At 48.8% G+C, this 12,390-nt stretch overlaps 1 protein-coding gene across 3 annotated transcripts in view; it reads left to right on the top strand.

Moving 5' to 3' along the window:
- EVC2 (EvC ciliary complex subunit 2) overlaps window positions 1–12,390 on the top strand; it is a gene marked incomplete at its 5' end in the record, with an annotated part of 95,928 nt that overhangs the window by 9,591 nt on the left and 73,947 nt on the right. For 2 of the 3 annotated variants that reach the window (XM_081060873.1, XM_081060872.1), the window contains one exon: window positions 243–296. In XM_081060873.1, coding sequence (XP_080916999.1) covers window positions 243–296 — 54 coding nt within the window. Of the gene's footprint in view, window positions 1–242; window positions 297–1,058; window positions 1,126–12,390 lie in introns of those variants that run through there. The other variant, XM_081060874.1, reaches the window with a different exon arrangement.

The following is a 12,390-nucleotide window of genomic DNA, read 5'->3' as shown; positions in this document are numbered from 1 at the left end:
TTTCCTCCTTTCTTAACTGTTGTTAGGATTTCGCACATGTCTTCCAGAGAGAAGGAGTCTTCGCAGTTCCACAGACCTTTCCACCTGAATGGACTTTAAGACCCCCGCAAGCTCCGACCTCCCAGCCGTCAAGGGCCTAGTGTAGCTCCAGGCACAGTGGGTTGGAAATATACCAGATGTTACTCCGTTTTGTCAGACTCCAAAACCTGTTGACCAAAACGTTTCCATGTTTCTTTTTCTAGAACCGAACACAACTAAAAGCCCTTTTCACCATAACAGCAGAAGAAAAGATAAAGGTAGGAGAAAATGTCTGACCTGAACACCCTCTGATGCCCCGAGTGTCTTTCTGTGGCTGCGGTATGGGGTCTCTTGTTCTCAGAGCCAGGGGGAGGGGCCTGCCGCCGGCCTTGGCAGCCCAGCCCCTCACCGCGGCTGGGGGCTCTGGGTAGTCTGGGGTCCTTCAGCGTGGCCTGAGGCTGTCTGGTTAGTTTCCCGGATGACCTCTCCATCTGGGCAAGATGGGTCGGTCACTGCCTGGACAGGCTGAGGCCCTGCTCGCCCATCTGTGCGTCTGTTCAGCTGCATTCGTACCCTCCAGGCAGTGTTGGGCGATGGGCCCGTTGGTGCCCTTGTGTCTTGATCTTCCCTGGGCACTGCAGTGTGTGGCAGGCCTCGCTGCTTCTGTTCACCATGAGTACTTTCCAGTTCTGTTCATCAGTTTGCTCACTCACAACTCGTGCATTCACTCATTCATTGAGTGTTTATTCACACTTCCCATTTCACAAGCACCTACTGGGTGCCAGGCATTCTAAGTAATTTACATCTGTGAATCGTGTAACCTTCACTACAATCTTGGCAGATAGATTCTATTTTTAAATCACCCCTATTTCATAGACGGGGTCACTGAGGCACACCTAGGTCAAATAACTTGCCCAAGGACACATGGCTAGTGTGTCCAGGTTCCCAGCCGACCCTCACGTTCGATGACTCACCAGGAGGACTCACGGGAGTCAGCACACAGTCACAGACGTGGCTGAGACGGATCACAGAGAGAGGATGCGAAGCAGAATCGGCCGAGGGAAGCGGCAGATGGACACAGGTGCAGGCTTCCAGAACCTTCTCCCAGTGAGTCAGCAGGGTCTGCTTCTTCCTCCTGATTTATGACAACACAACCAGGGGAGCTTGTGAGAGACCGAGAACCAGGTTTCTGTTGGGGGCTGGGCACACAGGCCCCCTCTGCCCGGCACGTGCCAGGGTTCCAGGCCCCCAGAAGGCAAGCGGGTGTTTAGCATAAACCACATCGCTTGCCCAGCAGCGTAAGCTCCGTGAGCGACTCCTGTCAGGGAACGGTGGGCGCCCTTCGGACATCCAAGTTCCCAGGTGCCAGCCAAGGCCCAGCAGGCCTCCCAGCGGGCTGCAGTCTCAGCCCGGCTCTGGGAGCACTTTTCTGTACGTGTCTAGTAAGGGTTCGAACCAGGATTTGGCTCCGGAGCTGTGCCGTTGGGCAGGGAGCCACGCTGCCTCCTAGCACAGAATCCCTGCCTAGAGGAGATGGAAACTGAATCAGTCTGGCGATAGCAGGCTGATAGGCATGGGGACGTGAGGCACGTAGGTGCAGACAGTTCTCCCCGCTGGTCTGTGAGCTGCGGGCGGGTCCGGCCTGTCTGATTCACCCTTGTCACCCTTGGGCCTCACTTTGTCTGTGGCACCCAACAGGTAAATACCCCATGATTGAGCTGGTTGTCATTAATGGCGGTGATTGCCTCTGGGTGGAGGAGGTGACTGGTGGCCTCTTGATTGTAATGAAAGTCAGAATATTCACTTAATCAGCATTCATGAGCCTTCCCAGGCCTGCAGGTCGTGGGGCTGCCTCCAGCCCATACACTGCTTTCAGCAGAAACAGGGATAGGTGCCCTTCTGGGCTTCAGCCCACAGGTGCAGGCGTGACACGGAGCAGTGGGTTGCAGCCAGGTGACCTCGGGCTGCGGGCCACTTTCCAGGAGGTTACCATCTCATGGGAAGACATGGCATCCATTTGTGGTGGCCCTGCAGTGCCATGGGGACAGCTGGCTCTCAGATCTGACTCTCCATGGACTGGATGTTACCCTGTGCCTGTTACTTACCTTCCCAGGCTGCAGTTTCCTAGCTGTGAAAGGAGAATTTCGTAGGGGGCTTGTCAGAGTGAATGGGTGGTGCATGAGAAGCAGTGAGTGCACTGCTGGCATTTTGGAAGTGACCAATAGCGTCGTCTGTTGTCTTAAGTGTCACTGTTCTGTATACATCCAAACAACACCGCTCTGTATGTGTTCCGTGATAACCACGAATGAATGTCATATATGTATCAGAGTCTCAAGTCAAATATCCACGGGGGCCACGCGGGTGCTGTGAGTGTGTGAGCCAGGCCCATACAAGATTCTAGGGTGTAGTGGTCTCGGGCAGCCCAGAGACTCAGACCGCCCATCGCCCTACCATCCCGCCCCCCACACAGAGACACTAAAGGAGACCCACAAAGGCCAAAAGATGCAGGACATCTGTGATTAAATTTGTGAGGTGGTGAAATACGGGTCATATGTGCTGTGGATACTGACAGGAGAGAAAGCTGTGTGGAAAGCAGGCTTCTTGGAGGAGGTAAGAATTCCTCTGGACCTTAAAGGAAAGATTTAAAGATACACGAGGGCTCTTCTAAACTATGCAGCTGGAAACCTGACTTCAGGTCACGCCGGTTTGAGTGTTGGTTGGATGTGAACCGAGGTCTCCTGGGCGCAGGCTCAGTCTCCTGGCTCCACTGAGACGCATGGAAAGAGAAAGCAAGGCCCTTGCCAGTTACAGTGTGCGCTCTACTAAGATAGGGCTGACGTGGGTACGTGCAAAGAGAACGTCATTATCCCGGGAGAGCGAGGCAGGGATGAAGAGATGGAGCTCAGCAGTGAGGACAGAGGCTCCACTGACATTTTTATCAAGCGGTGAAAAAATACCAAATAAAGTCATCAGGGAATGCATTGTGTGAGTTGGGATTCTGTAACACTTGGACATGACCCCCCTCGTCTCCTTCAATTCTTGTTACTTCCCTAAGCGTGACGTGACACACGGCAGCCAAGGAAAAGGAGGCCCTGAGAAATTGCTTCCCATTTTGTCTCGAGAAGTCTTGCCCTGTCTGAGTCCTGGATGAGCAGAGTCTCCTTGAGAGGGAAAAGTGTCGCACGCACTGCGCTGGGCATTGGGTGCTGGTGTTCAGATTCTGTCAGACGTCTCTACAGCTTCTTGTATTAATCGCATGTGCCCACGAGAGGTTTGGGCACTGTGCCATGCACGGGAGAGCAAGGACCTCGAAGGGAAGCAAGAGAGAGACATTTAAACCAAGTGCTGTGTCACCAAATTCACTTATAGTACGATTCCGAAAAGCATTCTAGTGGAATCTTTATTTGGTGTGTGTGTGGTCAAATCTATCAAAATTTCACCTGAAAATATAAATTTATGAAACTAGTAGGGAAGATTTTGAAAATGAAGAGAAGATGGAGGATTCGCCCTAGCAGATACTAAAAAAATTATAAAGCTACAGTAATGCAATATTCAGCTGCAAGAAAAGTCAGAACAATGGAACAGAATAGAGTATTTACACATATGTATGTGTAATAAAATGGTATTTTAAATCGATGGGAAAAGAATACCATTCATAAATTTGGGGGCAACTGACTGGATCTTTTGGAACAAAACTGAAGATGAATTCCTTCATCAGATTAAAATCTAAATACATAAAACAATTTATAAAACGAAACTATAGGTTAATTTTAAATGAAGAAAGCCATGGAAGAAAACCATGGATTGGAGTACACAAATAGTTGGAAACTTTACATTTAAAAACAGTATTAAGAAAGGTAAGTGACAAACTTGGGAAAATATTTGTACCATACATAAGAAAGAATGAATGTCCTTAATATATAAAAAACTCCGGTGAATCAATAAGAAAAAGAATTTCTCAGTAGCTAGAGCTGTACGATATGAGAATTTCTCAAGTACAAGTACTTATGATGTGTGCCCTTGAGCCCAGTGGCTCAATATATATCCACATTGAACACATATTAAATCCCACCACCCCCACCTGACACCCCCCCCCAAAAAACACAGAAAATGTTTGAAGGCGAGCCCGTACAGAATGCTGTCCTGGAAGAGATTTCCAGGAAATCTGTTGGCAAAGTCATGGGGCTTTGAGTTGGACTCAGGGCCAGAGGTGTACCTGTCAAGTCCTGCTCCCTCCAGCCCATCATCCTCACTGTTGTGGTCTTCCTGGAGCACACCTGATGGCTTTCGGTTCTGGAGGGCTCCCCATTGCCTGCGGGGTGAAGCCAGTTCCCTGAGGTTAGTATTCAGGATCCCTCAGGAAAGTTGAGCTCCGCTGTCCCCCGGTGCCACTGGGTGCCGGTTTTCCACATCACTTTGGTTTTGCACATGCTGTGCTTTTCCTACCTGTCCTTTGGGTAACTCCTGAACCTCCCAGGGAACCTGACCAACTTCCCTGCCTCTGTGATTCCCAAGCCTCCCCCAGGTGTGCTGGTGGGACCCTTTGCTGGATGGGATCCTGTGACATTGGGACAACTGATAAACCTTGTCACTCTGTGACCTTGAGATATTTCCCTGCTTGACACGGGGTATATTTTTGTTGACATCAGAACAGATTTTTACCCTGGAACGAGACTTTAAAGATGATCTAGTTTCATTTCCTCATTGGAGAGGAAAAAACTCAGGTCCATCGAGGCTCCAGGAACTGGCCGAGGTCCTGAAGCTTGATGCTAGCTAAGGAACGAAATCAGGCTGCGCAGTCTGTTCTGCAATCCACCTCTTCACGAGATTGGTAACTTAGCAGAGCTCTGTTAATGAGTGTGGTTGTCTTTACCTGCGAGTACCTTCAAGCCCTCACTCTTGCCAGAATTGCAGCTGGGAAGACGAGAGTCTCTTTGTCCTCAGAGCTGTTCCTCAAGGGCTGTGGGATGAGGGTCAGCAAACCACTCAACCCTCTGCTTCTAGGAACTGGAGCTCAAAGTGCAGCATAGCGACTAAATTACTCCTGAAATCTCTTCCAGGATGCTGTATGGGCTCCTCTTCAAACATTTTCTGTGTTTTTTGGGGGGGTCTAGTGGGGGTGGTGGGATTTAATATATGTCCAATGTGGGCGTTAGGAGGAAACACCCACTCTACACCACACACGTGCACGTGTGCAGCAGAATAAAATAGCATTACCTCACTATCCCACCACCAGAGAGAACCATTGCTAATGTGTTAGCATCTTGTTTTCCATGAGTCTATGAATATATCCATTACATAATTGAAGTCAAACTATATAAAAAATTCTTCCTCATGCATTTGCAACTTCGGGTTGGATTTGAAGCTTTTGCAGCCTTCCTTTTGCAAGGCCTTTTTATCTAGAATCACACTTCGTAAGCGCGGTAATGGAACGCATCAAAGGAATCTGCTCTCAGCCAATACATGATTAAAGGGGTGGTAATAACGGGTGACTCTTTTCCAGAGACAAGAAGGAAAGTTAGAGAGGGCTCAGGGGACGAAGAAGCTGGGGTCACCCAGCCACTTCCTTTTCCATATTCTTAGATAGTGACGTTTACGGTAAATAGGCTCTTTGAAATCTATACTAACAATGAACTTGGTTAACTTGGGGGCTGATTTCTAGTGCTCTAAGTTGCTTTGATTGCTTCATTTCTCATGGCAGTGGTAGGTTCCACTAATCCCCAGCCTCCCAAGCAAGACTTCCAGGGACATTCTCGCCACCACCCCCACCCCGGCGCTGGCATCGTCTGCGTCCTTCCCATGACTCATGTTGGCTGAACGCTCCTCTAATGTGTGCCCGTCCCCCTGAATCACAGACTGATTTCTGTGTGCTACAGACCTGTGCAGTAGGAACTATTTTTTGTGTACAGTGAGGTACCTAAACCATAAAATTTGCTGTTATTGACATTTAGTGACACCGGAGGCCAGCCGAGTCTGGGGTTTGTGCTGCCCGCACCGCTCAGCCGTTAGACCGACACAGGAGATGGGTCATAGAATAAGCGTTTATTATCAGAGCACTGGTGGTCTGAGAAGGCAGCGGGTTAACACCTCCAAAAACTGCCTTCACATTCTCACAGCGGCTTGGGGTTTTTAAGGGAAAATCTGGGCGTTCCTCCAGAGGCTACGTGAGGGTTCCAGGGTCTGCATGGAGCCTTCCCCCTGGCCACGTGATTCTCTGGTGGAGTCAGGAACCCAGGAACAAGGATGGGAGGAGCCTGGAAAGAATGCTAGACCATAGAGATTGTAATCAATAAGCCTAAGGGTAATAATCATAAGTTTCAGGGTAATTTTCTAAATCAGGGAACTGGGTGGGACAAGGGACATTTCAAGCTCAAGCCACAGGGGGTTGATTTATTTTTAAGCTATAGGTAGGTCAAGGAAAGGTGAGGCTGGGGACTTGGAGAGGCCTCTACTGTGGGGGTGCCAACCAGGCCCTGCCCCCAGTGTTGTGCAACCATCACCACTGTTTAGTTAGAGGACACTAGACCCCAAAAGGAAACTCTACCCATTAAGTGGTTACTCTCCATCCCCCTCTTCTCTCCCCCTCCCCGAGCCCCTGGCAACCACTAATCTGTCTTCTCTCTATATAGATTTGCTTATTCTGGACATTTCACATAATGTCAGTGTACAGTATTTGGCCTTTTCCGACTGGCTTCTTTCACTTAGCATAATATTTTCAAAGTCTGTCTATGTTGTGGTGTGTGTCAGTGCTTCATTCCTTTTTGTGGCTAACATTCCATCGAATGGGTGGGCGTACCACATTTTTTTTTATCCACTCGTCAGTTGATGGAGACTTGGGCTTCTTCCTTCTGTGGCTAGTGTGAATACGCTGCTGTGATCATTCAGGTACGGATTTGGTTTGAGTATGTGCTTTCAGTTCTTTTGCATATGTACCCAGGAGTGGAATTGCTGGGTGGTATGGTAGTTCTGTTTAACTTATTGAGGAACCACAGGCACTATTTTTATGCTCCTATTACAGATGGGGAAACTGACGCTTGGAGAGGGGGAGGCCCACGCTCCCATCGTGTGGCAGGGGGTGGAGGGGAGCCCAGCTGGGGCCACAGTTCTGGCAGCACGTTCTGTGGCTTCCGACCGCCGCAGCCTTGTGTCACGTCCTCATTTCTCCCTTGGCCGTGGCGTCCATGTGTATCCTCCAGATTTATCTTTGTAAAATACTGATATGACCGTGTTACTTCCTGACTTAAAACCCTGCAATGATCCCTCCAAGCCCTTGGGATGATATCACAAATTCCTAACCTGCTCTGGAAGGGCCTTTGGGACCTGGGCTGTGTCTCTTACCACCTCCACTTCCTGCTCCTGCCATTCCTCTGCCTGGCTGGCCCTCTTCTGGCCTGGCACGCTCTCCACTGCTGATGGGTCACCTCACGAAAAGCCTTCTTTGTACTTTGAGCTAGGTGAGGGGCTGCCCCTCTTCTTCGCCCCAGTCGTCCAGACTTCTCCAGCCTCACCCAGTCACAGCGTGTCACCTGGCTGGCCTGCCTGTTCGTTCCACTGTGGGCTTGTGAGCTCCTTGGAGCAGGGCCTGGGTCTCTTTCCTTTTGTCCTTTAAGCTCCCAGCACTGCACTCATCGAATCAGTGAATGAGCTAGATGTCAGGACCGTTCACCACGGTGTGCAAACACTGAGTCGGCCCCGGCAGCTCACTGCGATGCATCCACTTGAATAGAGAGTTTCAGGCAAAGAGATTCTAGCAGAGCTTGTTTCTGCACGTATGAAATGGATATAAGAATTCTGAGTTTAAAGTGTCGTTTGAACGACAAAAAAGGGAGTAAGGACTCCCTTTTAAGAGTTCTCTCATGATGTTGATGGTTAAGAGTAGTTTTGGAGGGATGACGAAGACTTCTGGCCAGAGACTCGGGGATTACGAAACCCTGCCATGCTAGTCACTCACTCCAGAAGGGCGAGCTGCTTACTCAGAGTGGGAATCTGAATATTCACAGTGGCACAAGCCCCTGGTGACCCATTGTAGGAGCCTGAGCCCTGGAGAGGCAGCTGTGACGTGAAGGCTACTAGCCCAGACTGCTGGATATGAGGCCTGGGGCCACAATTGACTAGCTCTGTGACCTCAGGCCATTTATTTAACTTCTACTTTGGCATTATAATTTGTAAAATATAGACCAAAACAGTGTCCACTTTGTAGTAGTACTGTGGGAAGTAAACAGATTAATGCATGTACAGCACTGAGAACCATCTCTGGTACTTACTGTCTGCTCAATGCATGTTAGCTACCATACTGGTGATTGGTGGTGATGATGGTGGTGGCATTGGTGATGGCAATGGGATGGTGGTGATGATGCTGGTTATGCTGCTGCTGCTGGTGATAGTGATGGTGATGATGGTCATGTGATGGCGATGATGATGGTAGTGATGGTTGTGGTGGTGGTGGTGGTGGTGGCGGTGGTGGTGGTGGCGGTGGTTGTGGTGGTGGTGGTTGTGGTGGTGGCGGCGGCGGCGGCGATGGTGGTTTTGGCGGTGGCGGTGGCGGTGGTGGTGGCGGTGGCGGTGGTGGTGGCGGTGGCGGTGGTGGTGGTTGTGGCGGTGGTGGTGGCGGTGGCAGTGGCGGCGGTGGTGACTGTGGTGGTGGTGGCTGTGGTGGTGGTGGTGGTGGTGGCGGTGGTGGTGGTGGCTGTGGTGGTGGATGTGGCGGTGGCGGTGGCTGTGGTGGTGGTGGCTGTGGTGGTGGCGGTGGCGGTGGCGGTGGTTGTGGTGGTGGTGGTTGTGGTGGTGGTGACGGTGGTGGTGGCGGTGGTGATCATGGTGATAAAGATGGTGGTGATTTTATGGAGCCTCCTTCTTCCCATAAAGCAACGTCTTCAGATCTTGTCCACTTTAGCCATCTTCATGGAGTAGGAAGGTTGAAGAGTAGAGGCATTTAGGGCAGGTCAGGTGAGCAGGACTGAGCTTAATTTAGCAACACGGATAAATGACGAAGGTTGAAAGGAAGCAAGTGAGAGTTTTGAGTGGGCCTGCCCCAAGGAGGCCGTCTCTACCTAGATTGGCTTATCCCTTGGCATCAGAAAGGAGGAATTTCAAGAGAGAAGGGGGTACAGATGGTGGCGTCTGCAGAGCTGGTCCTGGCTGTGTCCTCTTCCTAGATACAGGTACTCATTCCTGTATCAGTGTTGCTAAATGCGACTGGCCAACACCAATCAATATCTCAAGGTGGAGATTCAGAGAAGGTGGAGGTGAGGGGGCCCGACTCAGCTGAGTCGCAATGGAGGACTCAGCTGTTCTCCTTCATGAAGTAGGAATGGAGGAGAGAGAGAAAGAGAAAAAGAGGGAGAGAGAGAGGTCTGTTCTTGCATTTTACGGTACAGTCACCCTGCCTGCCTGTAATTTTGTCCCAGTCTGTTTCTGGTTCTCATCCATCAAGCAGACAAGTAACTTCTACCACAATGTGGGAGGTTGCAAGTAAAAATGGTTTTAGAAAGCCACACAGCCCCCTGGACAGTAAGTAGCGTGATCTAGTGGGGCGAACACAGACTTTGGAGTCCAGCAGAGCTAGCCAGCTCTGCCATTTTTCAGCTATAGACTGCGATTCATCTCTGTTCATCTCCCTTTATCTATCTGTAGAATGAGGACAATGCATCCCCCGCAGGACTGCTGAAGACGGAATGACATAAAGCATGTAACACACTTTATGTTTCCTGGGGCTACCTTAATACATTATTACAAACTGTGGAGTTTTAGAACAACAGAAACTTATTGCTTTATAGTTCCGGAGGCTAGAAGTGTGAAATCAAGGTTTCTGCAGGGTTGTGCTCCCTCTGAAGGCTCTAGAAAAGAATCCTCCCTTGCCTCTTCCTCGCTTCTGGTGGCTCCTGAAAATCCTTCTTTGGTTTGTAGGTACATCACTGCTGTCTCTGCCTCCTTGGTCACATGGCCATTTTCTTTGTGTGTGTCTGTGTCCATATCTCCCTATCCTTGTAAGGATACAGTCGTTGGATTTAGGACCCCCTGCCCAATCCAGTCTGAACTCATCTTAACTTGAGTCCACCTGCAAAGACCTTATTTCCAAATATGGTCACGTTCATAGGTATCAGTGGTTTAAGACTTCAGCATATCGTTTTGGAGGATACAGTTCAACCCACTACATGCCCCTAGCCCAGGGATTGGCATATTGTTGGTCGTGAAACATAATTAAATCCCTTTACCTCCCTTTTCTTGCTAAAGCTGCAAAAATAATGTTTGCCTTCTGTGAAAGAGCAACCTTGCAAACAGATGGCTGATCTATCGCCCCTTTGTTTTCTTTAGACACACAGGTGTTTTTTTTTCTCTCCTTTCCATCAATATTTTAATGCAACCTCTGTGCGAGGCTATTCATATTTATCCAGTGTATTGATTTTTCTTCTTATCTGGTAAGTACATAAATCAGGGTGCAGAGGGCTATTTCCAGCACAAATGGAGAACTTGCGTTTCATTTTGGTGTTAATCAAAATGTAAGCTTTAGAATCCGGTCGTCGTTCGAGTCTGGGAAGAGAATTGGATCTCTCATAACAGCCTCTATGGACAGAGGCTGAGTCCTCAAAGGGGAGTCAGATGTAGCATCACAATTTGATTCAGGTTCCAGTAACTGTCAGAACTGAAACTCCTGTTTCTGACCGAACTTGGCTTTGACTGTCTGGAAGGTCAGGTTGGCCTCGTTGGTCTGTCAGAAAAATTTAACCTTGACTACAGCTCGTTTAATGACCACAGGAATGAGGAATGGGTCAGTTGTCTTCCAGCTCCTACAAATACATTTAATGTTCCCATAATCTGCAGCCGATTTTAATTAACGTGTTTTCACAGGTTGGCAGATGCCGACACAGAGTTTGGGGTGTAATACATTTACCAGCGTGCAGAACAGAGTTAGCACAGGAGACCTGAGACTGTGCTTCTTAGAAAGACCTGCTTGCAAGGTTAGCCCTGGGCTGGTGTCTGGGAGCTTGGATTTCAGGGGGGTTCCCACCGTCCCCCAAGCTGATAAGCCTCAACTGTTTTTATAAACAATATATTTTATGCTGAATTTCTGCTTTCCCTCTGGGAGTCTGGAATTTTGGTACATGTCAGGCAGGGGATACGTAAGTGTCCTGTCCTGAATCAAAGCCCTGGGCACTGAGTCTCTAATGAGCTTTGCTGGTAGACAACATTTCACTTGAACTCACATTCATTGCTGGAGGAATGAAGCACGACCTGGGCGACTCCACCGGGAGAGGAGCCGGAAGCTGGCGCCTGGTTTCCACTGGACTTTGCCACCCGTGCCTTTTCCCTGGGCTGATTCTGCTGCGTGTCTTCTCACGGTGATAAATCATAGCTGTCAGGACAACTATATGCTGAGTCTTGTGAGTCGTCCTAGTGAATCATCGCCCTAGTGAGCCTGGGGTGGTAGTGGGGTTCCCCCCCTTGTACAATCAGCAGCACTGAGCTGTGATCGGGGCTGACTGAGCCTGCCCTGGCAGGGAGCTCTGGAGCAAGTGTGGCCCGTCTGAGCACCCCTCCATCAGGCTAAATGACTGGCCATTACACCCCTGCTGAGCTTTCTTACCAGACGCAGGCCCTCCAGGGCAGGGCATGGCCTCAGGTGAGATGGCTCTCTGCAGCTGACCTAGACCATGAAGTGGAGGTCTGTGACCATACTGTCCGCAGCTGGGCACCAAGTCTTTCCTCGGAGGGAGTGCTGGATGGTGCATCTCCTTGCTTACCAAATTTACCTTTAAAAGAATATCTATTATTATCATTTTTTGGTCTCCTGATTATACAAGTACTACATGCCCACTGTGTTAGAAAACACAGAAGCATAAAGAAAAAACTCAAGTCCTCATGCTCAACACAGTTCTGGGGTGTTTTCTTTATAGGTTACATATGATTGTATAGGTGTGCGAAGGTATTTATGTTTATGAAATTGGGATTCTGTGGATGCAGTTTTGTATCTTCTTTTAAAATGCTACGTGAAGATGTAAGCGTTTCTGATATTACTAACAATTCAACACACAAAAATCAGTAGCATTTCTGTACATGAACAATGAATAATCCAAAAAGGAAATTAAGAAATCAATTTCATTTCCCATAGCATCCAAGAGAATAAAATACTTAGGAATAAACTTAACTAAGAGGAGAAAACGCGTACACTGAAAACTACAAAAGACTGATGAGAGAAATTAAAGAAGACGAACAAATGGAAAGTCGTCTGTGTACATGGATTGGAAGACTTCAGATTGGTATGATCTACAGATTCATTGCCATTTCTGTCAAAATCCCAATGGCAATTTTTTTTTTTTTGAGAAATAGAAAAATCGATCCTAAAATTCATATGGAATCTCAAGGGATCCTGAA

Source organism: Rhinolophus hipposideros (assembly GCF_964194185.1).
Source record: "Rhinolophus hipposideros genome assembly, chromosome: 1".
NCBI lineage: Eukaryota > Metazoa > Chordata > Mammalia > Chiroptera > Rhinolophidae > Rhinolophus > Rhinolophus hipposideros.
This window is presented reverse-complemented; position numbering and strand designations above follow the sequence as displayed.